The 27,551-nt window shown below is 36.8% G+C and overlaps 2 protein-coding genes across 2 annotated transcripts in view; one reads left to right on the top strand and one right to left on the bottom strand.

Annotated features, from left to right (window-relative positions):
• LOC141404401 (uncharacterized) overlaps window positions 1–19,628 on the top strand; it is a 139,464-nt gene extending 119,836 nt beyond the window's left edge. Inside the window, exons 2-4 of the mRNA XM_073987981.1 lie at window positions 18,851–18,962; window positions 19,063–19,386; window positions 19,458–19,628. Coding sequence (XP_073844082.1) covers window positions 18,879–18,962; window positions 19,063–19,386; window positions 19,458–19,619 — 570 coding nt within the window. The 5' untranslated portion in view covers window positions 18,851–18,878 and the 3' untranslated portion in view covers window positions 19,620–19,628. The remainder of the gene's footprint in view (window positions 1–18,850; window positions 18,963–19,062; window positions 19,387–19,457) is intronic.
• Window positions 19,629–22,955: 3,327 nt separating this feature from the next.
• LOC141403226 (uncharacterized) lies at window positions 22,956–23,666 on the bottom strand. The gene is made up of 3 exons (XM_073985411.1): window positions 23,592–23,666; window positions 23,190–23,519; window positions 22,956–23,120 (listed from the first exon to the last, which is right to left on the bottom strand). Exons 1-3 carry the CDS (start codon window positions 23,664–23,666, stop codon window positions 22,956–22,958), a joined length of 570 nt encoding a protein of 189 aa, XP_073841512.1.
• Window positions 23,667–27,551: the final 3,885 nt, after the last annotated feature.

Below are 27,551 nucleotides of genomic sequence, written 5' to 3'. Positions count from 1 at the left end.
TCTTCTATTCTATAGAAGCCTCCTATGGATGCCTTCTATTCTATAGAAGCCTCCTATGAATGTCTTCTTTTCTGTAGAGCCTCCTACGGAGGTCTTCTATTCTATAGAAGCCTCCTACGGAGGTCTTCTATTCTATAGAAGCCTCCTACGGAGGTCTTCTATTCTATAGAAGCCTCCTACGGAGGTCTTCTATTCTATAGAAGCCTCCTACGTAGGTCTTCTATTCTATAGAAGCCTCCTACGTAGGTCTTCTATTCTATAGAAGCTTCCCACGGAGGTCTTCTATTCTATAGAAGCCTCCTATGGATGCCTTCTATTCTATAGAAGCCTCCTATGAATGTCTTCTTTTCTGTAGAGCCTCCTACGGAGGTCTTCTATTCTATAGAAGCCTCCTACGGAGGTCTTCTATTCTATAGAAGCCTCCTACGGAGGTCTTCTATTCTATAGAAGCCTCCTACGGAGGTCTTCTATTCTATAGAAGCCTCCTACGGAGGTCTTCTATTCTATAGAAGCCTCCTACGGATGTCTTCTATTCTATAGAAGCCTGCTACGGAGGTCTTCTATTCTATAGAAGCCTGCTACGGAGGTCTTCTCTTCTATAGAAGCCTGCTACGGAGGTCTTCTATTCTATAGAAGCCTCCTACGGAGGTCTTCTATTCTATAGAAGCCTCCTACGGAGGTCATCTATTCTATAGAAGCCTCCTACGGAGGTCTTCTATTCTATAGAAGCCTCCTACGGAGGTCATCTATTCTATAGAAGCCTCCTACGGAGGTCTTCTATTCTATAGAAGCCTCCTACGGAGGTCTTCTATACTATAGAAGCCTCCTACGGAGGTGTTCTATTCTATAGATGCATCCTACGGAGGTGTTCTATTCTATAGAAGCCTCCTACGGAGGTCTTCTATTCTATAGAAGCCTCCTACGGAGGTCTTCTATTCTATAGAAGCCTCCTACGGAGGTCTTCTATTCTATAGAAGCCTCCTACGGAGGTCTTCTATTCTATAGAAACCTCCTACGGAGGTCTTCTATTCTATAGATGCATCCTACGGAGGTGTTCTATTCTATAGATGTATCCTACGGAGGTGTTCTATTCTATAGAAGCCTCCTTCGGAGGTCTTCTATTCTATAGAAGCCTCCTACGGAGGTCTTCTATTCTATAGAAGCCTCCTACGGAGGTCTTCTATTCTATAGATGCATCCTACGGAGGTGTTCTATTCTATAGATGTATCCTACGGAGGTGTTCTATTCTATAGAAGCCTCCTACGGAGGTCTTCTATTCTATAGAAGCCTCCTACGGAGGTCTTCTATTCTATAGAAGCCTCCTACGGAGGTCTTCTATTCTATAGAAGCCTCCTACGGAGGTCTTCTATTTTGTAGAAACCTCCTACGGAGGTCTTCTATTCTATAGAAACCTCCTACGGAGGTCTTCTATTCTACAGAAACCTCCTACGGAGGTCTTCTATTCTATAGAAACCTCCTACGGAGGTCTTCTATTCTATAGAAACCTCCTACGGAGGTCTTCTATTCTATAGAAACCTCCTACGGAGGTCTTCTATTCTATAGAAACCTCCTACGGAGGTCTTCTATTCTATAGAAACCTCCTACGGAGGTCTTCTATTCTATAGAAACCTCCTACGGAGGTCTTCTATTCTATAGATGCATCCTACGGAGGTGTTCTATTCTATACATGTATCCTACGGAGGTCTTCTATTCTATAGAAGCCTCCTACGGAGGTCTTCTATTCTATAGAAGCCTCCTTCGGAGGTCTTCTATTCTATAGAAGGCTCCTACGGAGGTCTTCTATTCTATAGAAGCCCCCTACGGAGGTCTTCTATTCTATAGAAGGCTCCTACGGAGGTCTACTATTCTATAGAAGCCTCCTACGGAGGTCTTCTATTCTATAGAAACCTCCTACGGAGGTCTTCTATTCTATAGAAACCTCCTACGGAGGTCTTCTATTCTATAGAAACCTCCTACGGAGGTCTTCTATTCTATAGAAACCTCCTACGGAGGTCTTCTATTCTATAGAAACCTCCTACGGAGGTCTTCTATTCTATAGAAACCTCCTACGGAGGTCTTCTAATCTATAGAAACCTCCTACGCAGGTCGTCTATTCTATAGAAACCTCCTACGGAGGTCTTCTATTCTATAGAAACCTCCTACGGAGGTCTTCTATTCTATAGAAGCCTCCTACGGAGGTCTTCTATTCTATAGAAGCCTCCTACGGAGGTCTTCTATTCTATAGACGCCTCCTACGGAGGTCTTCTATTCTATAGAAGCCTCCTACGGAGGTCTTCTATTCTATAGAAGCCTCCTACGGAGGTCTTCTATTCTATAGAAGCCTCCTACGGAGGTCTTCTATTCTATAGAAGCCTCCTACGGAGGTCTTCTATTCTATAGAAGCCTCCTACGGAGGTCTTCTATTCTATAGAAGGCTCCTACGGAGGTCTTCTATTCTATAGAAGGCTCCTACGGAGGTCTTCTATTCTATAGAAGGCTCCTACGGAGGTCTTCTATTCTATAGAAGCCTCCTACGGAGGTCTTCTATTCTATAGAAGCCTCCTACGGAGGTCTTCTATTCTATAGAAGCCTCCTACGGAGGTCTTCTATTCTATAGAAGCCTCCTACGGAGGTCTTCTAATCTATAGAAACCTCCTACGCAGGTCGTCTATTCTATAGAAACCTCCTACGGAGGTCTTCTATTCTATAGAAACCTCCTACGGAGGTCTTCTATTCTATAGAAGCCTCCTACGGAGGTCTTCTATTCTATAGAAGCCTCCTACGGAGGTCTTCTATTCTATAGAAGCCTCCTACGGAGGTCTTCTATTCTATAGAAGCCTCCTACGGAGGTCTTCTATTCTATAGAAGCCTCCTACGGAGGTCTTCTATTCTATAGAAGCCTCCTACGGAGGTCTTCTATTCTATAGAAGGCTCCTACGGAGGTCTTCTATTCTATAGAAGGCTCCTACGGAGGTCTTCTATTCTATAGAAGCCTCCTACGGAGGTCTTCTATTCTATAGAAGCCTCCTACCGAGGCCTTCTATTCTATAGAAGCCTCCTACGGAGGTCTTCTATTCTGTAGATGCCTCCTACGAAGGTCTTCTATTCTATAGAAGCCTGCTATGGAGGTCTTCTATTCAATAGAAGCCTCCTACGGAGGTCTTCTATTCTGTAGAAGCCTCCTACGGAGGTGTTCTATTCTATAGATGCATCCTACTGAGGTGTTCTATTCTATAGAAGCCTCCTACGGAGGTCTTCTATTCTATAGAAGCCTCCTATTGAGGTCTTCTATTCTATAGAAGCCACCTACGGAGGTCTTCTATTCTATAGAAGCCTCCTACTGAGGTCTTCTATTCTATAGAAGCCTCCTACGGAGGTCTTCTATTCTATAGAAGCCTCCTACCTAGGTCTTCTATTCTATAGAAGCCTACTACCGAGGTCCTCTATTCTATAGAAGCCTCCTACCGAGGTCTTCTATTCTATAGAAGCCTCCTACCGAGGTGTTCTATTCTATAGAAGCCTCCTACGGAGGTCTTCTATTCTATAGAAGCCTCCTACGGAGGTCTTCTATTTTGTAGAAACCTCCTACGGAGGTCTTCTATTCTATAGAAACCTCCTACGGAGGTCTTCTATTCTACAGAAACCTCCTACGGAGGTCTTCTATTCTATAGAAACCTCCTATGAATGTCTTCTTTTCTGTAGAGCCTCCTACGGAGGTCTTCTATTCTATAGAAGCCTCCTACGGAGGTCTTCTATTCTATAGAAACCTCCTACGGAGGTCTTCTATTCTATAGAAACCTCCTACGGAGGTCTTCTATTCTATAGAAACCTCCTACGGAGGTCTTCTATTCTATAGATGCATCCTACGGAGGTGTTCTATTCTATACATGTATCCTACGGAGGTCTTCTATTCTATAGAAGCCTCCTTCGGAGGTCTTCTATTCTATAGAAGCCTCCTACGGAGGTCTTCTATTCTATATAAGGCTCCTACGGAGGTCTTCTATTCTATAGAAGCCTCCTTCGGAGGTCTTCTATTCTATAGAAGGCTCCTACGGAGGTCTTCTATTCTATAGAAGCCCCCTACGGAGGTCTTCTATTCTATAGAAGGCTCCTACGGAGGTCTTCTATTCTATAGAAGCCTCCTACGGAGGTCTTCTATTCTATAGAAACCTCCTACGGAGGTCTTCTATTCTATAGAAACCTCCTACGGAGGTCTTCTATTCTATAGAAACCTCCTACGGAGGTCTTCTATTCTATAGAAACCTCCTACGGAGGTCTTCTATTCTATAGAAACCTCCTACGGAGGTCTTCTATTCTATAGAAACCTCCTACGGAGGTCTTCTAATCTATAGAAACCTCCTACGCAGGTCGTCTATTCTATAGAAACCTCCTACGGAGGTCTTCTATTCTATAGAAACCTCCTACGGAGGTCTTCTATTCTATAGAAGCCTCCTACGGAGGTCTTCTATTCTATAGAAGCCTCCTACGGAGGTCTTCTATTCTATAGAAGCCTCCTACGGAGGTCTTCTATTCTATAGAGGCCTCCTACGGAGGTCTTCTATTCTATAGAAGCCTCCTACGGAGGTCTTCTATTCTATAGAAGGCTCCTACGGAGGTCTTCTATTCTATAGAAGGCTCCTACGGAGGTCTTCTATTCTATAGAAGCCCCCTACGGAGGTCTTCTATTCCATAGAAGCCTCCGACGCACAATGGTTCAGGAATCGATTTTCCTGGCCAAAAATCAAAATTTTGTTTTGTTAAAGATATTTAATTTCTATATGGATTCGATAGTAAACATATTGAAACTAAGGAAACCAAAAAATTAGGCCCAAATATTGGAAGGTGTGGGCGTGGCGTGTCCCTAAAGAGGAGCATTTTCCGCATTTTTGGGAAATACGTAATTTTTGCAAATTTCTGGAGAAAGACGAAGCTATTTCTCTGAAACTATAACAGCTGTTGTGTTAATTTTTTTGTAAGGTAGGTAGGGTTTTGGCCTTTAAAAATCGTTTTAGTAAATTACCGTAGCGTTTACACAGCATGATCTATTTTATTTTTCCTCGGGTACTAAATTTTATGAAATTCCAAATTTAGTGGACTAGAACTTTTGTGAAACAACATGGAACAAAGTTCTGTTTTCACAGAAAGATACCCGAAAGTCTTCTCTTCCAGCCCATATATACATGGGTAAAAATGTGAAATTACATGGGTAAAAATATGTATTTTTCTATACTGTTTCCATATGAATTACAGTTTTTAACACAAATTACAACTTTTTTGAGTATATGAGTTTTACGAGTTATATAAGTTTTATTAAAACCCAAGGAGATTTTTTTTTAATTTTTGAAAAAATTTAAATTTTTTTGTAAATTTTTTTTTACAAATTTTTGAAAAAAAAAATTTTCGAAATTTTTTCGAATTTTTTTTTAGTTTTTTTGGTAATTATTTTGAGGATATAATTAAAAGGAGGATATAAAAACCACAAAAACACTCATATTTTGATGAAAAATATTTAAAAAAATTCAAAAGTTTAACTTTGACCTTGAATTTCTCTGCAACTACCAGACCGAACTTGACCGCTAATAATTCGTCTGAAAGCTGATTGTGTTATCTGTCTAACAACAATAGAATTATGAATATATCTCTATCCGTTCAAAAGTTAAAGAATTTTGACCAGGAAAAAACGATTCTGAACCACTGTGCGACGGAAGTCTTCTATTCCATAGAAGCCTCCTACGGGGGTCTTCTATTCTATAGAAGCCTCCTACTGAGGTGTTCTATTCTATAGAAGCCTCCTACCGAGGTCTTCTATTCTATAGAAGCCTCCTACCGAGGTCTTCTATTCTATAGAAGCCTCCTACCGAGGTCTTCTATTCTATAGAAGCCTGCTACGTAGGTCTTCTATTCTATTGAAGCCTCCTACCGAGGTCTTCTATTCTAAAAAAGCCTCCTACCGAGGCCTTCTATTCTATAGAAGCCTCCTACGGAGGTCTTCTATTCTGTAGAAGCCTCCTACGAAGGTCTTCTATTCTATAGAAGCCTGCTATGGAGGTCTTCTATTCAATAGAAGCCTCCTACGGAGGTCTTCTATTCTGTAGAAGCCTCCTACGGAGGTGTTCTATTCTATAGATGCATCCTACTGAGGTGTTCTATTCTATAGAAGCCTCCTACGGAGGTCTTCTATTCTATAGAAGCCTCCTATTGAGGTCTTCTATTCTATAGAAGCCACCTACGGAGGTCTTCTATTCTATAGAAGCCTCCTACTGAGGTCTTCTATTCTATAGAAGCCTCCTACGGAGGTCTTCTATTCTATAGAAGCCTCCTACCTAGGTCTTCTATTCTATAGAAGCCTACTACCGAGGTCCTCTATTCTATAGAAGCCTCCTACCGAGGTCTTCTATTCTATAGAAGCCTCCTACCGAGGTGTTCTATTCTATAGAAGCCTCCTACGGAGGTCTTCTATTCTATAGAAGCCTCCTACGGAGGTCTTCTATTTTGTAGAAACCTCCTACGGAGGTCTTCTATTCTATAGAAACCTCCTACGGAGGTCTTCTATTCTACAGAAACCTCCTACGGAGGTCTTCTATTCTATAGAAACCTCCTACGGAGGTCTTCTATTCTATAGAAACCTCCTACGGAGGTCTTCTATTCTATAGAAACCTCCTACGGAGGTCTTCTATTCTATAGAAACCTCCTACGGAGGTCTTCTATTCTATAGAAACCTCCTACGGAGGTCTTCTATTCTATAGATGCATCCTACGGAGGTGTTCTATTCTATACATGTATCCTACGGAGGTCTTCTATTCTATAGAAGCCTCCTTCGGAGGTCTTCTATTCTATAGAAGCCTCCTACGGAGGTCTTCTATTCTATATAAGGCTCCTACGGAGGTCTTCTATTCTATAGAAGCCTCCTTCGGAGGTCTTCTATTCTATAGAAGGCTCCTACGGAGGTCTTCTATTCTATAGAAGCCCCCTACGGAGGTCTTCTATTCTATAGAAGGCTCCTACGGAGGTCTTCTATTCTATAGAAGCCTCCTACGGAGGTCTTCTATTCTATAGAAACCTCCTACGGAGGTCTTCTATTCTATAGAAACCTCCTACGGAGGTCTTCTATTCTATAGAAACCTCCTACGGAGGTCTTCTATTCTATAGAAACCTCCTACGGAGGTCTTCTATTCTATAGAAACCTCCTACGGAGGTCTTCTATTCTATAGAAACCTCCTACGGAGGTCTTCTAATCTATAGAAACCTCCTACGCAGGTCGTCTATTCTATAGAAACCTCCTACGGAGGTCTTCTATTCTATAGAAACCTCCTACGGAGGTCTTCTATTCTATAGAAGCCTCCTACGGAGGTCTTCTATTCTATAGAAGCCTCCTACGGAGGTCTTCTATTCTATAGAAGCCTCCTACGGAGGTCTTCTATTCTATAGAGGCCTCCTACGGAGGTCTTCTATTCTATAGAAGCCTCCTACGGAGGTCTTCTATTCTATAGAAGGCTCCTACGGAGGTCTTCTATTCTATAGAAGGCTCCTACGGAGGTCTTCTATTCTATAGAAGCCCCCTACGGAGGTCTTCTATTCCATAGAAGCCTCCGACGCACAATGGTTCAGGAATCGATTTTCCTGGCCAAAAATCAAAATTTTGTTTTGTTAAAGATATTTAATTTCTATATGGATTCGATAGTAAACATATTGAAACTAAGGAAACCAAAAAATTAGGCCCAAATATTGGAAGGTGTGGGCGTGGCGTGTCCCTAAAGAGGAGCATTTTCCGCATTTTTGGGAAATACGTAATTTTTGCAAATTTCTGGAGAAAGACGAAGCTATTTCTCTGAAACTATAACAGCTGTTGTGTTAATTTTTTTGTAAGGTAGGTAGGGTTTTGGCCTTTAAAAATCGTTTTAGTAAATTACCGTAGCGTTTACACAGCATGATCTATTTTATTTTTCCTCGGGTACTAAATTTTATGAAATTCCAAATTTAGTGGACTAGAACTTTTGTGAAACAACATGGAACAAAGTTCTGTTTTCACAGAAAGATACCCGAAAGTCTTCTCTTCCAGCCCATATATACATGGGTAAAAATGTGAAATTACATGGGTAAAAATATGTATTTTTCTATACTGTTTCCATATGAATTACAGTTTTTAACACAAATTACAACTTTTTTGAGTATATGAGTTTTACGAGTTATATAAGTTTTATTAAAACCCAAGGAGATTTTTTTTTAATTTTTGAAAAAATTTAAATTTTTTTGTAAATTTTTTTTTACAAATTTTTGAAAAAAAAATTTTCGAAATTTTTTCGAATTTTTTTTAAGTTTTTTTGGTAATTATTTTGTTTATTTGTTGGTGTTTGACCATCTTTACTACAAAGGAGGATATAAAAACCACAAAAACACTCATATTTTGATGAAAAATATTTAAAAAAATTCAAAAGTTTAACTTTGACCTTGAATTTCTCTGCAACTACCAGACCGAACTTGACCGCTTATAATTCGTCTGAAAGCTGATTGTGTTATCTGTCTAACAACAATAGAATTATGAATATATCTCTATCCGTTCAAAAGTTAAAGAATTTTGACCAGGAAAAAACGATTCTGAACCACTGTGCGACGGAAGTCTTCTATTCCATAGAAGCCTCCTACGGGGGTCTTCTATTCTATAGAAGCCTCCTACCGAGGTCTTCTATTCTATAGAAGCCTCCTACCGAGGTCTTCTATTCTATAGAAGCCTCCTACCGAGGTCTTCTATTCTATAGAAGCCTGCTACGTAGGTCTTCTATTCTATTGAAGCCTCCTACCGAGGTCTTCTATTCTTCTATTACGCTGTAGCCTTCGTTGTGAACGGTCGTCAACATACTTACGCGCATCAATTTTTTTTTTCTCGTTGCACATAGATACCTAATTAAAATTGTGTTAACAAACACCAAATCAAGAATTTCGCAAACAAACCAAATATCAATTAAGTGGAACAATTTTATTAGAATATTAACAATAAATAATGTCTGAAATAGAAGTTCCAACTACTAATATTTGTTCGCAATGTGCACTACAAATAAAATCAGCGTCCTCCCATGTACGTTGTTATCATTGCAATCGGCAATTTCATTTTAGCCCATGCTGCTCTCTTTCAGAGAGCTCTTACAAGAGCATGGGCTATCCAAAAAAATCTGCATGGAAATGTCATGTATGTAATACGTTCTCGAAATCTCAAAACAAAGAGACCGAGACTATTGCAAATGACCAGCGAGAGCCAACATCAAAACAACAAAGAAATAATGATGATGATGAGGACAACGCAAGTAAACGTTTCAAAAACACAGAAGCAGCAACAACATCACAGGCAAACAAAGAAACATCAACACAACATAAAGACATTGCTGAAATAAAGGCAGGAATGGTTGACTTGCAAAACTTTATGAAGCAACTAGCAACAAGCATCGATACAAAAATAACAAACTTCACTACTGAAATCAAAGAACACGTTGAAACAAAAATAACAACATTCAGCAATGAAATAAAAGAGCATATTGCTGACATAAATAAAAATGTGGAGACAATAACCACACAGATAAATGAGTTAAAGGTGAGAGACCAAGAGAAAACACAACAAATAAACGAACTAACAACAAGAATTGATATTTTGGAGCAAAAAGCAATCGGCAAAAATGTGGAAATCGGTAATATACCCGAAGAGAATGAGAATGTGAGTGATATGCTAAACAAAATGAGTGAGAGCATAGGCATAGAGATAAAAGATACCGATATAGAAAGAGCCTACAAACTGAAGAAAAAGAATAAAATAATTGTTGAGTTCTCTTCACTTCAAAAGAAGAGAGAAATCATGAACAAAATAAAAAGGCACAGAGTCGAAATAAAACAATCAAGTGGGGCAAATACTTTTATCTACGTTAACGACGAACTTACACCACAATACAAAAGACTGTTATGGATGGCAAAAACCAAATGCAAGGAATGTGGATGGAGATACGTATGGGTGAAAAATGGCAACATATACGCCCGTAAAAATGAAAATTCCTCGTTCACAGTAATACGCAATTCCTCGGATTTAGAAAATATCACAAGCTCTAATAATGAAATTAACCAAAACAAAACAAATTAATCCAAATTACCACCTGTGAAATAAATAGTAAACAAAAAGGTTATTTTATAACATTCGAAGCAAAAAGCAAACAATCACTTAATAATAAATTAAAATAAACTTTTTCTCTCAAAACTCTTTACAACTTGAAAAATAAAAATAACTGAATTATAAAAGAGACAACTGAACTCTAACTCCTTTTTATAAAAATATTTCTTAAATTATTATTACAAATAATGAGCTATACGGAAGAAATAATAAACAATTTCGATGAAATTAAACTACCTCATTTGTGTTTTTCTTTGTGCATGGTATATCTAAATATAAGATCATTACGGAAAAACTTTCTCACATTTTTAACAAACATATCCAATATAATCGACAAATTACACCTAATAGTATTATGTGAAACAAACATAACAGAGGATGAAAATTCGTTTTATGCAATTGAGGGCTTCAATTCACTGTTTTTAAACAGAGAAGGCAGGGGAGGAGGAATTGCCCTATACTTGAGAGATTCATTGCAATACCAAAATATTAATACATATGTGGTTTCTGCAGAAGTGTTAAGAGTCGAAATGAGATTGGCAAATGATACAGCTGTGACAGTTCTTTCACTTTATCGTCCTCCAAGCAAAAATATTTCCGTCTTTGTAAACGAACTTGAACAAGTCTTATGTAATATTAATAACAAAAACAAAATTGTCTTGCTCGGTGATATCAACATAGATATATCAAAAACTAACACAACATCAGCCAAATACCTAAGCATACTGTCGTCAAATGGGTTGAGATCAATGGTAAACACAGCCACGAGAGAAGACGAAAACTGTGGCTCCAAAACATGCATTGATCATCTTTTTGTAAGATGGGACAAAAAGTTAATACAAGCACATTCAGCTGTAGTTACTACTAACATTTCTGATCATCATGCGGTTTTCGGAAGTATAAACGAGGCAAAAAATGAAACGCGAGAAAATTTACAGAATATTACAAAAATTAAAATTATTAATCGAAAAGTAAATGAACAAATCTATAACACTAACTGGCAGGATATTATCAATGTTTCCAAAAACACCAGTGAGCTGTATAATAACATATATAATACGTTCAACAAAATTTACGACAACTCAAAAACTGAACAAATCATATACAAAAAACGCAAACCATATCCATGGCTAACCGAGGATTTGTTAAATGCATGCCAAATTAGAGACAAACTTTACAAAAAATGGTCACAGAATAAGTCAAATACTGTAAATGAAACAATATACAAAAAATTTAATAACAAATTAAACAAACTGATAATAAATGCCAAAAACAACCACATGTTCAACCAATTCATTAAGAACCGAAATAATATAAGGGGAACATGGAAAATAATAAATCAGATAACTGGAAAAAAGACAAATAATATAGATGAACATATCAAGCTTAGCTTTACCGGTAAAACAGCGATGGAAATATCGGAAAATTTTGCGATGCATTTTAATCAAAATGTCATTAACATAGTCCACCCATGTAACATAACCACGCTTGAACCTCATGTCCAAAGAATATTACCCAACTCCATGTTTCTTGAGTATGCCACCGAACTTGAAATCAACACAATACTAAAAACGTTAAATACAAGAAAAAGTCCCGGTATTGACAACATTCGGGCTATTGATTTAAAAAGCAATGCTGACATTTTAACGCCAATTGTAACCAATTTGGTTAACTCCAGTATCAGTGAATCTTTTATACCACAAATATTAAAAGAATCAACAGTTAGGCCTATATATAAAAGCGGAAACAAAGCCGATTACGGGAATTACCGCCCTATTTCGCTCTTACCCATATTAGAGAAAGTTTTGGAGGAGATCATAGTAAGAAGGCTAAATAGTTTCTTAATAAAATATCAAATAATAAATAGGAACCAATACGGATTCCAGAAAAACAAAAATATCAACCAACTTCTTGGCCACTTTACCAACCATATAAACCAAAACTTGAACCAACAATATAATTGCCTAGCTCTATTCATTGATTTTAGCAAAGCGTTCGACACGCTAGCTCAAGAAAAGATAATCAATGCATTGGAAGATAGTGGAATCAGAGGACAGTGTTTAAAATGGTTTAAGAATTACCTCACCTATAGAAACTTCTGTGTAAAAATCGATGAAACTATAAGCAGCAAAAGTCAGTCACAATATGGAGTACCGCAGGGGTCAAAACTAGGCCCTATTCTATATTTGATATATACAAATGAGATGACTCGAATATTGAAGAAAAGTACATCTTTCACGTACGCTGATGATACAGCCATTATTGTATGCCATAAAGATATTAAGCTTGCTGCAAAAACAATGCAGGATGAATTTAACTTAATAACAAAATGGTGTCATGATAGCGGCTTGATAATCAACCCATCAAAAACAAAAATTATGCACATCAGATCAAGACATGTCGCAAAATGTAATATAGGGATTATTTTTCACAACAATGACTGTCTTCATACCAACTATAACCGAACAAATCAAACAACAGATGAAATATGTAACACACGATTGGAATTGGTGGAAGAATACAAATACTTGGGAGTACACCTGGATCAGCATTTCAAATGGAAAGCACACACACAACAGCTACAAAAGAAGTTAAGAAAATCGGCATTCGCCATTTACCACTTAGGAAACTGCGCTCCATACCATGTCGTAAAACAGGCGTATTACTCTTTAGTTGAGTCACAACTGCGGCATGGTATAACTGCCTGGGGTAACGCGAGATGCTGCCGTACATTACAGTATACCCAAGAGAAAATTGTTAAATCTATACATAAAAAATTTGAACACTTCAACAATTATGGTACAAGTACCAATAACATAACCCAAATATTAAAAAATCACAAAATTTTAAATATTAAACAGCTGTTTGCAATAACTATTGCAAGTGAATTTTGTAACGATCCAAATCTAGCCAAACGAATAGGACATCAACATAATACCAGAAGGAGAAAAGAAGGACGCTACGAAGTACCCAAATTCGCAAATGAATATGGTAAATTCTCATTGGCAGTAGCAGTACCAACCATCCTCAACGATATACCAAAAGACATTTTAGATATACGAAATAAAACACAAAAAATTAAAAAGATTAAAAAATTATTTTTAAATAGTTAAAAATGAATTTTATAATAATTTGAAGTCTACAGCAAAATTGTAAATATAACATGAGAAAACTTAGATAGACATCCTACAGACAAGCCTCATACGGGCTTCGTGGGATTAGCTACATAAGAATATCAATGTAATCTTTAAAAATAATCAATAAAGAATGAAATTTGAAAAAAAGCCTCCTACCGAGGCCTTCTATTCTATAGAAGCCTCCTACGGAGGTCTTCTATTCTGTAGAAGCCTCCTACGAAGGTCTTCTATTCTATAGAAGCCTGCTATGGAGGTCTTCTATTCAATAGAAGCCTCCTATGGAGGTCTTCTATTCTGTAGAAGCCTCCTACGGAGGTGTTCTATTCTATAGAAGCCTCCTACGGAGGTCTTCTATTCTATAGAAGCCTCCTATTGAGGTCTTCTATTCTATAGAAGCCACCTACGGAGGTCTTCTATTCTATAGAAGCCTCCTACTGAGGTCTTCTATTCTATAGAAGCCTCCTACGGAGGTCTTCTATTCTATAGAAGCCTCCTACCGAGGTCTTCTATTCTATAGAAGCCTACTACCGAGGTCCTCTATTCTATAGAAGCCTCCTACCGAGGTCTTCTATTCTATAGAAGCCTCCTACCGAGGTGTTCTATTCTATAGAAGCCTCCTACGGAGGTCTTCTATTTTATAGAAGCCTCCTACCGAGGTCTTCTATTCTATAGAAGCCTACTACCGAGGTCTTCTATTCTATAGAAGCCTCCTATTGAGGTCTTCTATTCTATAGAAGCCTCCTACCGAGGTCTTCTATTCCATAGAAGCCTCCTACGGAAGTCTTATATTCCATAGAAGCCTCCTACGGAGGTCTTCTATTCTATAGAAGCCTCCTACCGAGGTCTTCTATTCTATAGAAGCCTACTACCGAGGTCTTCTATTCCATAGAAGCCTCCTACGGAGGTGTTCTATTCTATAGATGCATCCTACGGAGGTCTTCTATTCCATAGAAGCCTCCTACGGAGGTCTTCTATTCTATAGAAGCCTCCTACGGAGGTCTTCTATTCTATAGAAGCCTCCTACCGAGTTCTTCTATTCTATAGAAGCCTACTACCGAGGTCTTCTATTCTATAGAAGCCTCCTACCGAGGTCTTCTAATCTATAGAAGCCTCCTACCGAGGTCTTCTATTCTATAGAAGCCCCCTACCGAGGTCTTCTATTCCATAGAAGCCTCCTACGGAAGTCTTCTATTCCATAGAAGCCTCCTACGGAAGTCTTCTATTCCATAGAAGCCTCCTACGGAAGTCTTCTATTCCATAGAAGCCTCCTACGGAGGTCTTCTATTCTATAGAAGCCTCCTACCGAGGTCTTCTATTCTATAAAAGCCTACTACCGAGGTCTTCTATTCTATAGAAGCCTCCTACCGAGGTCTTCTATTCTATAGAAGCCTCCTACGGAGGTCTTCTATTCTATAGAAGCCTGCTACGGAGGTCTTCTATTCTATAGAAGCCTGCTACGGAGGTCTTTTATTCTATAGAAGCCTCCTACGGAGGTCTTCTATTCTATAGAAGCCTCCTACGGAGGTCTTCTATTCTATAGAAGCCTCCTACGGAGGTCTTCTATTCTATAGAAGCCTCCTACGGAGGTCTTCTATTCTATAGAAGCCTCCTACGGAGGTCTTCTATTCTATAGAAGCCTGCTACGGAGGTCTTCTATTCTATAGAAGCCTGCTACGGAGGTCTTCTATTCTATAGAAGCCTCCTACGGGGGTCTTCTATTCTATAGAAGCCTGCTACGGAGGTCTTCTATTCTATAGAAGCCTCCTACGGAGGTCTTCTATTCTATAGAAGCCTCCTACGGAGGTCTTCTATTCTATAGAAGCCTGCTACGGAGGTCTTCTATTCTATAGAAGCCTGCTACGGAGGTCTTCTATTCTATAGAAGCCTCCTACGGGGGTCTTCTATTCTATAGAAGCCTCCTACGGAGGTCTTCTATTCTATAGAAGCCTCCTACGGAGGTCTTCTATTCTATAGAAGCCTCCTACGGAGGTCTTCTATTCTATAGAAGCCTCCTACGGAGGTCTTCTATTCTATAGAAGCCTCCTACGGAGGTCTTCTATTCTATAGAAGCCCCCTACGTAGGTCTTCTATTCTATAGAAGCCTCCTACCAGGGACGTACGCAGGGGGGGGGGGGCACTGGGGGCCCGGGCCCCCCCCGAAATTGTTTGGTCGACTAAATTTTTTTGAGCTACTTTAACAAATTATTACGTTTTTTTCTCTAAAATAAATTTTATTTTTGGAATTTTGAAAAGAAAACAGATTGCTCTGAAGGTTATGTACTAAAAATGTACTTTATGAACAAGTTGTCTAAGAAATATTTAAAAATTTTTTGTTTGAAAACTCTTTTTGAGAAAAACTTCCAGTAAAATCTGAATTACTTCAATATCTCATGTAATTTCATAATCAAATAATAAAGGCTCGAGGAATTCTGTAATGAATATAAAGGTCTTGAGGATTTAAACTCATTCTGTATTCAAAAAATGACGAGTTTAGTATTGTGCGGATTGGAAGTGCATGAAAAGTGCATGTTTACTGGACAAAATGTTCGATATATCAAGTGTTTTCCGTGGAGTATATCTCTAAAACCAATTAGAAAATTGTTTTACTACCTTAATTTTTTATTATTTATTTAATGGAGAAAAATTTATTATTGTGCGTCATAAAGTGCTTATATCTGCTATAAGTAGCAAAGTTGTAGCTGAAAACAACCGTAAACGAAATTAATTCTCAAACATTGGTTAAATGGTATTAAAATCTGCTGTAATTTCGGCCTTTAGGCTAACGATAAAAATGTACCTCATCGAAATAATAGCCTTTGACTATATTTCGACAAAAGCCGTTTCAAACAATTTGGCGTCGATTTAGCCCGGTTCCTTCGTCAGTCTGACTCGAGCGCATGAGAAATCTCAAGCGGATCAACCGAACTTTAAGTCATATCGGTCCACCTCTTTTTTTCCCACAAGACTACAAAATGTTTCACTAAAACTCTCGAAGGTCCAAATCGATTTCTTCGGGACATAGATTAGGTTTGGATATGGATTATATCGGTTCACTCCCACACTAAATTTCAATATCTGATTTCACCGAAACTTTGAACATCCTAAAATTACTTCCGGACGTACATATGTATATCAAGTACCAAGAGGGTCTATATGCGACAACATCTTCGGATACCTCCCTAACAAAAGTTCAACATAAGTACAATATAAGGGCTGTTCGAGAATCCATTGGACATTTTGACCAATGCTACTGCTTGCTGTCTTGTTATATTCTATTTTTCGTGGATAAGTCCATGCGTCCTGACATAACGGTTTAAAAGCTCTAAATCTTACCATGACCAACTAAAATGACGGCTTGACACCATAACTATCAAAAGGAATGACTTCCAAAATTAGTTCCACTTCCAAAATGGACCATTATTTCAGGTATCTTCTCCACAAAAGTGCAAAACTTTTAGGCTCTTATTGAAGTCAATTTTATGAGCTCAACATAAGCATTTATTCGCAACGATCACAATCGTGAAGTTTTATACGCAAATGTTTCGATATTTTTGTCGGAAAGTTTATACGTCCAAAAAAGGCCATTAAATTCTGAAACTCCCTGACTACACAATTTTTAGGACAAAGATTTGGTTATGAAGCCCGTATTCGATCTGTCTACAGATTAGAGTCTCGACTCACACAGGCTGAGGTTATATCTATGTCGGCAAACCCGACTGATACTTTTTATCTTGTTTTCGAGAAAACAAACTTTTTTATAAGTTTGCCTCCGCTGTGCCGACAGAATTCATAGTCCTTGGAAAGTTTTAAATGTCATCGAGTTCATAAACATCTAATCGTACAATTAAGATAGAAATAAGGCGGAACAACAACCATTGGGATATCAGTTGATGGAGTTTTTCGACTTAACCTATTTTGTCAGGACTTAGCTAAAATTTTGCCGAGATCCAATGTGGATTTCGTAGTCTCAAACAGTATAGCGAGTAGAATTCGGAGTCTATGAGTCGTAGTTGGTATCGCCCGACTCCTGATAAAAATATTTTCTGTTTTTTTTTTTTAAATGTCTGTTCCAGACCTGCAAGTATCTACACATTTTTACTATTAAAATGTGTAGATTCTTGCAGTACTGGAACATACCATAAATGTAATTTTCTGATTTTTTTAGTCGTCTTGCATGGACTCTATCACTTCTGGTAAAATAGTAAAGTTTTGGTGTTTTTATGACAAAAAAAGAATATTATTTTCTTACAATAGTTTGGTAAAAGTCCAATCTGCACTCGCGGATTCGACTTACTCTTTTTTTGGAGTTATTTATTTCAACTAATTGTTGGTATACAAATAATATTAATAGGGTTCTTAGATAGATCTTCTTATCAGAGTCAGTCCTCGCGGTAAAATGTGTTCAATTGATAACTTAATAAGTCAAAAATAAGACAAAACTTTTTAATGGGACTTAAGTTAATGTGTTATATATGGATATGTACTTTAAAGTAGAAGATATACTGAAAATCTTTGAAATAGAATCAAAAATGCCAAATATGAGCTACTGTGGTTAAAAATTCTGAGATACATTAAAACGTAAACCTACATGGGTAATAGGGAGGAGAATTTGGTTAAACACAGCAAAATTCTAGGCGGAATTTTTGTAAGGGGACTATACGAACGTGTTCTGATATGGTTCATTTCAATTCTAAACACCCAAATTTATATCTAAAATATTGTAAACTCTATCTCTATTGAAATTATATACTTTGTGTCAATATTTCATATAAAATCAACTAAAAACCCTTTGAAATAGGTTCATGCAATGCTACACAAAATTTTTTAATTTCATAATTTTTGGTCAAGGTGGGCCCCCCCCGAAATGAAATCCTGCGTACGTCCCTGCTTCCTACGGAGGTCTTCTATTCTATAGAAGCCTCCTACGGAGGTCTTCTCTTCTATAGAAGCCTCCTATGGAGGTTTTCTATTCTATAGAAGCCTCCTACGGAGATCTTCTTCTCTATAGAAGCCTCCTACGGAGGTCTTCTATTCTATAGAAGCCCCCTACGGAGGTCTTCTATTCTATAGAAGCCTCATACGGAGGTTTTCTATTCTATAGAAGCCTCCAACGGAGGTGCTCTATTCTATAGAAGCCTCCTACGGAGGTCTTCTATTCTATAGAATAGAAGCCTCCTACGTATAATAAGCGTTAACCGTGGTACTGGACAAACTAGTGGAACTTAAAAACTCGTTCTACTTTCGGTTGATTTGAACAGTTTTTGTTTTTTTATTCTGCGCAAAAGGCTTTTTTAAGGAAGGCTTTTAATGTGTAAAATATATTTGATAAATTTGGCCACATGAATGAATGACTTCATCACAATTCGACCTTCTTCAAATATTTATTTACAGCAATCATTGCCACATGTAAAAGTAGATTATAAAATTATAGAATCATAATATATAATGATTTTCACAAAAAAAAAAAACAATTTCATAATAGTTTTTTAATTGATTTATAATCAGCCTTTTCACCTGCAATAAAACTAGATATTTAAATTGTAACACAATTTTATTTTTATTTCAGTAATGAAGCTAAAGAAAGAAGACTAAAAATGAACAACCCTCTGTCATCAGTTATAATAGTTTCAATTTTACTATTACAACAATTAAATTCAAATGGTGCAGTCAAAATCAAGGTATGTGTATAAAATTATGTTTATTCAGTTTCAATTATAGGAACATTACATTTACACACCTCTCTCCCCCTCTCAATCACTCTCTTTCTCCCTTTCTTAGTCCAAAATAGCCCTCTTTGAGAATGCCACCAAATATCGCAATCCCGACTATTTCAGCCGTTATGTAATTAAATTTTCTGAAGATCGCCAAAGTATGGATGTTGAAGCTGTGCTAATTCGCAACATTACCGAACCGATATGGAATCGTTTTAGTGTTGAATACAAAATGAAAAAAGACACAAACTATCGACTAATGTTCAACTATGAAACAAATGTTTGTGAATTTTTGGGTAAAACGACTAAGGAGTCGACAAACATTTTTGCCATTTGGATACAAAATATTTTGAAATATAGTAATCTACCGAATTCGTGTCCAATATTAGCGGTATGTATTGGGGTGGAAATGTAATTATCAATGGCGGAATTTGTATTAAAATTTTTTTCATTTTTTTCCAGAAAATCTATAGTTGGAAAAATTTTCGCATTGAACGGAACAGCATTCCGCCAGTACTTATGAATGGTTATTATAGGGCAAATATAACGAATTTTTTGAAAACTTATCATGGAAAATTGGTTATCAATAATTCTACCATGGTGGCACTTATTAAGATGAAGTAAGGCAAAAGTATTTCAGATTTTTCAAATATTTGAATCAATTCATTGTACTTGGGTCATTTGAAAATTTAATAAAAAGCTAAAATAAATTTCAGTATCAAATAATCCAATATTGTATAGGAAGTAAAAATATTTGAAAAATATTCTTTAAAAAAATTCAGGATTGAAAAATATTCTTTAAAAAATCCACGATTGAAAAACATTCTTTAAAAATCCACGATTGAAAAATATTCTTTAAAAAAATTCACGGTTGAAAAATATTCTTTAAAAAATCCACAATTGAAAATTATTCTTTAAAAAATCCACGATTGAAAAATATTGATTAAAAAATCCACGATTAAAAAATATTCTTAAAAAAATCCACAATTGAAAAATATTCTTTAAAGAATTCACGATTGAAAAATATTCTTTAAAAAAGCCACGGTTGAATAATATTATTTAACAAAATCCACGATTGAAAAATATTCTTTAAAATATTGAAAAATAAAAAATATCCACGATTGAAAATTATTCTTTAAAATATTGAAAAATATTCTTTAAAAAATCCACGATTGAAAAATATCCACGTTTGGAGGTCTGTTGGTGGTTGAAAAATATTCTTTAAAAAATCCACGATTGAAAAATATCCACGTTTGGAGGTCTGTTGGTGGTTGAAAAATATTCTTTAAAAAATCCACGATTGAAAAATATCCACGTTTGGAGGTCTGTTGGTGGTTGAAAAATATTCTTTAAAAAATCCACGATTGAAAAATATCCACGTTTGGAGGTCTGTTGGTGGTTGAAAAATATTCTTTAAAAAATCCACGATTGAAAAATATCCACGTTTGGAGGTCTGTTGGTGGTTGAAAAATATTCTTTAAAAAATCAACGTTTTGAGGTCTGTTGGTGGTTGAAAAATATTCTTTAAAAATCCACGTTTTGAGGTCTGTTGGTGGTTGAAAAATATTCTTTAAAAAATCCACGTTTTGAGGTCTGTTGGTGGTTGAAAAATATTCATTAAAAAATCCACGTTTTGAGGTCTGTTGGTGGTTGAAAAATATTCTTTAAAAAATCCACGTTTTGAGGTATGTTGGTGGTTGAAAAATATTCTTTAAAAAATCCACGTTTTGAGGTCTGTTGGTGGTTGAAAAATATTCTTAAAAAATCCACGTTTTGAGGTCTGTTGGTGGTTGAAAAATATTCTTTAAAAAATCCACGTTTTGAGGCCTGTTGGTGGTTGAAAAATATTCTTTAAAAAATCCACGTTTTGAGGCCTGTTGGTGGTTGAAAAATATTCTTTAAAAAATCCACGTTTTGAGGCCTGTTGGTGGTTGAAAAATATTCTTTAAAAAATCCACGTTTTGAGGCCTGTTGGTGGTTGAAAAATATTCTTTAAAAAATCCACGTTTTGAGGTCTGTTGGTGGTTAAAAAATATCCTTGAAAAAATTTACGTTTTGAGGTCTGTTGGTGGTTGAAAAATATTCTTTAAAAAATCCACGTTTGGAGGTCTGTTGGTGGTTGAAAAATATTCTTTAAAAAATCCACGTTTTGAGGTCTGTTAGTGGTTGAATAATATTCTTTAAAAAATCCACGTTTGGAGGTCTGTTGGTGATTGAAAATTTTTCTTTAAAAATCCACTATTGGAGGTCTGTTGGTGGTTGAAAATTTTTCTTTAAAAATCCACTATTGGAGGTCTGTTGGTGGTTGAAAAACATTCTTTAAAAAATCCACTATTGGAGGTCTGTTGGTGGTTGAAAATTTTTCTTTAAAAATCCACTATTGGAGGTCTGTTGGTGGTTGAAAAACATTCTTTAAAAAATCCACGTTTTGAGTTCTGTTGGTGGTTGAAAAACATTCTTTAAAAAATCCACGTTTTGAGTTCTGTTGGTGGTTGAAAAACATTCTTTAAAAAATCCACGTTTTGAGGCCTGTTGGTGGTTGAAAAATATTCTTTAAAAAATCCACGTTTTGAGGTCTGTTGGTGGTTGAAAAATATTCTTTAAAAAAATCCACGTTTTAAGGTCTGTTGGTGGTTGAAAAATATTCTTTAAAAAATCCACGTTTTGAGGTCTGTTGGTGGTTGAAAAATATTCTTTAAAAAAACCACGTTTTGAGGTGTGTTGGTGGTTAAAAAATATCCTTGAAAAAATTTACGTTTTGAGGTCTGTTGGTGGTTGAAAAATATTCTTTAAAAAATCCACGTTTGGAGGTCTGTTGGTGGTTGAAAAATATTCTTTAAAAAATCCACGTTTTGAGGTCTGTTAGTGGTTGAATAATATTCTTTAAAAAATCCACGTTTGGAGGTCTGTTGGTGATTGAAAATTTTTCTTTAAAAATCCACTATTGGAGGTCTGTTGGTGGTTGAAAATTTTTCTTTAAAAATCCACTATTGGAGGTCTGTGGGTGGTTGAAAAACATTCTTTAAAAAATCCACTATTGGAGGTCTGTTGGTGGTTGGAAATTTTTCTTTAAAAATCCACTATTGGAGGTCTGTTGGTGGTTGAAAAACATTCTTTAAAAAATCCACGTTTTGAGTTCTGTTGGTGGTTGAAAAACATTCTTTAAAAAATCCACGTTTTGAGTTCTGTTGGTGGTTGAAAAACATTCTTTAAAAAATCCACGTTTTGAGTTCTGTTGGTGGTTGAAAAACATTCTTTAAAAAATCCACGTTTTGAGTTCTGTTGGTGGTTGAAAAACATTCTTTAAAAAATCCACGTTTTGAGTTCTGTTGGTGGTTGAAAAATATTCTTTAAAAAATCCACGTTTTGAGGTCTGTTGGTGGTTGAAATATATTCTTTAAAAAATCCACGTTTTGAGGTCTGTTTGTGGTTGAAAAATATTCTTTAAAAAATCCACGTTTTGAGGTCTGTTGGTGGTTGAAAAATATACTTTAAAAAATCCACGTTTGGAGATCTGTTGTTGGTTACAAAATATTCTTTAGAAAATCAACTTTTGGAGGTCTGTTGGCGGTTGAACATATTCTTAAAAAAATTCACGTTGTGAGGTCTGTTGTTGGTTGAAAAATTTTGTTTAAAAAATCCACGTTTTAAGGTCTGTTAGTGGTTTAAAAATATTGTTTAAAAACTCCACGTTTTGAGGTTTGTTGGTGGTTGAAAACTATTATCGCCATATTTTCAAATGCAAACAAATATTAAATTTTACAAATTCTTCCACCACATACAAAATTTATTCAATTACTTTATAAATTATTCAAATTAGCATTGTTCCATTTTCTTTCAGAATATACAAGCTTTGCAATTTTTCCTAGTTTTCTTTATAAAATTTAAATTTTTTCTGTTGTTTCTATATACGATAGGTTTGAGAGGTTTTACAAGTCTCTGTGTCCGGGAACACAAACATTATTTCATTTTAATATTTACAATTAACGAACAAAAACTGATTTCCGTAATTTGCGTTTCCGGCATTTTCAAAAAGTTTGTAACATTTACACGATACAGACCATTGACAGCAAACGGAGGTATGCTATTCTTTTCAACCTTGAAATTACGCCAACTGTATGAGCCCTAAAAATAAATTTTAGAAAACAAAATTCCATTCAAAATAAATCGAAATTACAAAACTTATTTGCTTACCTCCAGTACTGGACACGATTTGGGTAGATTACTATATTTCAAGGCATTTTGAACCCATGTCATGATGATATTATTTTCCACGGCACTGCGGCCACTGACACCAATAAAATCACAAACATTTGTTTCATAACCGAATATCTTCTTGTATTGATTCTCTTTTTTGAGTTTCATTTCAACGCTCAGTTTATTCCACACCGGTTCGGTGATATTTTTTATCAGCAAAATTTCAACATCGAAGCCATGCTTCTCCTCCGATAACAATAATTCGAATTTATTCAAATATTCGGGGTTACAAGTTGTTGACACCTCTTCAAATAATAAAACGCGGGACTGAAAATTAAGTAAATTATAATGAATTTGGAAAAGTGAAAATGAAGGTATAAGGACTAAGTTTGTTCTCACCTTTTGCTTTGCTGCCAAATTGTAGTTGAATTGCATTAAAACTATAAAAAGAAGTTGAACGGTAATACGCCCCATTTTGATGTTCTTCCGGTGAAAATGTTAATGTACCTAAGTGACATAAGCTTTTGTTAGTTTTTTTATTACATTAACATTGCTTTTTTTGGTAATGGTAGAAATTATATAATGAGAGCAATTGTAATGTAATTTTATATTTTGGTGCTAGTAATAATGAGATGAGATTAGTGGCACACTTCCTAATCACTTAAAAACTACATTTGTAGATACATATTATTAGTTGATGAAGCAGCTACTACACCTTTATTCGAAAAAGGGTCTTTAGAAGCAACCTTTCTTTGAGAAATGGCCTATAGAAGCACCCTTTCTTTAAGAAACGGCCTATAGAAGCACCCTTTCTTTGAGAAAGGGTCTATAGAAGCACGCTTTCTTTGAGAAAGGGTCTATAGAAGCACCCTTTCTTCGAGAAAGGGTCTATAGAAACACCCTTTCTTTGATAAAGGGTCTATAGAAGCACCCTTTCTTTGAGAAAGGGTCTATAGAAGCACCCTTTCGTTGAGAAAGGGTCTATAGAAGCACCCTTTCTTTGAGAAAGGGTCTATAGAAGCACCCTTTCTTTGAAAAAGGGTCTATAGAAGCACCCTTTCTTTGAGAAAGGGTCTATAGAAGCACCCTTTCTTTGAGAAAGGGTCTATAGAAGCACCCTTTCGTTGAGAAAGGGTCTATAGAAGCACCCTTTCTTTGAGAAAGGGTCTATAGAAGCACCCTTTCTTTGAAAAAGGGTCTATAGAGTACCCTTTCTTTGAGAAAGGGTCTAAAGAACCACCCTTTCTTTGAGAAAGGGTCTAAAGAAACACCCTTTTTTTGAGAAAGGGTCTATAGAAGCACCCTTTTTTTGAGAAAGGGTCTATAGAAGCACCCTTTCTTTAAGAAAGGGTCTATAGAAGCACCCTTTCTTTGAGAAACCGTCTATAGAAGCACCCTTTCTTTGAGAAACCGTCTATAGAAGCACCCTTTCTTTGAGAAAGCGTCTATAGAAGCACCCTTTTTTTGAGAAAGGGTCTATAGAAGCACCCTTTCCTTGAGAAAGGGTCTATAGAAGCACCGTTTCTTTGAGAAAGGGTCTATAGAAGCACCCTTTCTTTAAGAAAGGGTCTATAGAAGCACCCTTTCTTTGAAAAAGCGTCTATAGAAGCACCCTTTCTTTGAGAAAGCGTCTATAGAAGCACCCTTTCTTTGAGAAAGCGTCTATAGAAGCACCCTTTCTTTAAAAAAGGGTCTACAGAAGCACCTTTTATTTGAAAAAGGGTCTATAGAAGCACTCTTTCTTTGAGAAAGGGTCTATAGAAGCACCCTTTCTTTGAGAAAGGGTCTATAGAAGCACCCTTTCTGTGAGAAAGGGTCTATAGAAGCACCCTTTCTTTGAGAAAGGGTCTATAGAAGCACCCTTTCTTTGAGAAAGGGTCTATAGAAGCACCCTTTCTTTGAGAAAGGGACTATAGAAGCACCCTTTCTTTGAGAAAGCGTCTATAGAAGCAACCTTTTTTTAGAAAGGGTCTATAGAAGCACCCTTTTTTTAGAAAGGGTCTATAGAAGCACCCTTTTTTTAGAAAGGGACTATAGGAGCACCCTTTTTTTTAGAAAGGGTCTATAGAAGCACCCTTTCCTTGAGAACGGGTCTATAGAAGCACCCTTTCCTTGAGAAAGGGTCTATAGAAGCACCCTTTTTTTAGAAAGGGTCTATAGAAGCACCCTTTTTTTAGAAAGGGTCTATAGGAGCACCCTTTTTTTTAGAAAGGGTCTATAGAAGCACCCTTTTTTTATAAAGGGTCTATAGAAGCACCCTTTCTTTGAGAAAGGGTCTATAGAAGCACCCTTTCTTTGAGAAAGGGTCTATAGAAGCACCCTTTCTTCGAGAAAGGGTCTATAGAAGCACCCTTTCTTTGAGAAAGGGTCTATAGAAGCACCCTTTCTTTGAGAAAGGGTCTATAGAAGCACCCTTTCTTTGAGAAAGGGTCTATAGAAGCACCCTTTCTTTGAGAAAGGGTCTATAGAAGCACCCTTTCTTTGAGAAAGGGTCTATAGAAGCACCCTTTCTTTGAGAAAGCGTCTATAGAAGCAACCTTTTTTTAGAAAGGGTCTATAGAAGCACCCTTTCTTTAAGAAAGGGTCTATAGAAGCACCCTTTCTTTGAGAAAGCGTCTATAGAAGCACCCTTTCTTTAAGAAAGGGTCTATAGAAGCACCCTTTCTTTGAGAAAAGGTCTCTGGAAGTACTCTTTCCTTGAGAATCGGTCTATATAAGCACCGTTTCTTTGAGAAAGGGTCTATAGGAGCACCGTTTCTTTAAGAAATGGTCTATAGAAGCACCCTTTCTTTAAGAAATGGTCTATAGAAGCACCCTTTCTTTGAGAAAGGGTCTACAGAAGCACCTTTTCTTTGAGAAACGGTCCATAGAAACACAATTTCTTTGAGAAAATGTCTAAAGAAGCACCCTTTCTTTGAGAAAGGGTTTATAGAAGCACCCTTTCTTTGAGAAAGGGTCTAAAGAAGCACCCTTTCTTTGAGAAAGGGTTTATGGAAGCACCCTTTCTTTGAGAAAGGGCCTATAAAAGCACCCTTTCTTTTGAGAAAGGGCCTATAAAAGCACCCTGTTTTTGAGAAAGGGCCTATAAAAGCACCCTTTCTTTGAGAAAGGGCCTATAAAAGCACCCTTTCTTTGAGAAAGGGTCTAAAGAAACACCCTTTCTTTGAGAAGGGTCTATAGAAGCACACTTTCTTTGGAAAAGGATCTATAGAAGCACCCTTTCTTTGAGAAAGGGTCTATAGAAGTACCGTTTCTTTGGGAAAGGGTCTATAGAAGCACCCTTTCTTTGAGAAAGGGTCTATAGAAGCACAGTTTCTTTGAGAAAGGGTCTGCAGAAGCACTCTTTCGTTGAGAGAGGATCTATAAAAGCACCCTTTCTTTGAGAAAGAGTCTATAAAAGCACACTTTCTTTAAAAAGGATCTATAGAAGCACCCTTTCTTTGAGAGAGGGTCTAAAGAAGCACAATTTCTTTGAGAAAGGGTCTAAAGAAACACACTTTCTTTGAGAAAGGGTCTAAAGAAACACCCTTTCTTTAAGAAAGGGTCTATAGAAGCACCCTTTCTTTGAGAAAGGGTCTAAAGAAGCACCCTTTCTATGAGAAAGGGTCTAAAGAAGCACCCTTTCTTTGAGAAAGGGTCTATAGAAGCACCCCTTCTTTGAGAAAGGGTCTAAAGAAGGACCCTTTCTTTGAGAAAGGTTCTATAGAAGCACCCTTTCTTTGAGAAATGGTCTAAAGAAGCAACCTTTCTTTGCGAAAGGGTCTAAAGAAGTACCCTTTCTTTGAAAAAAGGGTCTATAGAAGCACCCTTTCTTTGAGAAAGGGCCTTTAAAAGTCCCCTTTCCTTGAGACAGGGTCTAAAGAAACACCCTTTCTTTAAGAAAGGGTCTATAGAAGCACCATTTCTTTGAGAAAGGGTCTATAGAAGCACTCTTTCTTTGAGAGAGGAAGCACCCTTTCTTTGAGAAAGGGTCTATAGAAGCACCCTTTCTTTGAGAAAGGGTCTATAGAAGCACCCTTTCTTTGAGAAAGGGTCTATAGAAGCACCCTTTCTTTGAGAAAGGGTCTATAGAAGCACTCTTTCGTTGAGAGAGGATCTATAAAAGCACCCTTTCTTTGAGAAAGGGTCTAAAGAAACACCCTTTCTTTAAGAAACGGTCTATAGAAGCACCCTTTCTTTGAGAAAGGGTCTAAAGAAGCACCCTTTCTATGAGAAAGGGTCTAAAGAAGCACCCTTTCTTTGAGAAAGGGTCTATAGAAGCACCCCTTCTTTGAGAAAGGGTCTAAAGAAGGACCCTTTCTTTGAGAAATGGTCTAAAGAAGCAACCTTTCTTTGCGAAAGGGTCTAAAGAAGTACCCT

Source organism: Musca autumnalis, unplaced genomic scaffold, assembly GCF_047663935.1.
Source record: "Musca autumnalis isolate F117 unplaced genomic scaffold, ASM4766393v1 scaffold_4, whole genome shotgun sequence".
NCBI lineage: Eukaryota > Metazoa > Arthropoda > Insecta > Diptera > Muscidae > Musca > Musca autumnalis.
Note: the sequence above shows the minus strand (reverse complement) of the source record. Positions and strands in the feature narration are given on the sequence as shown.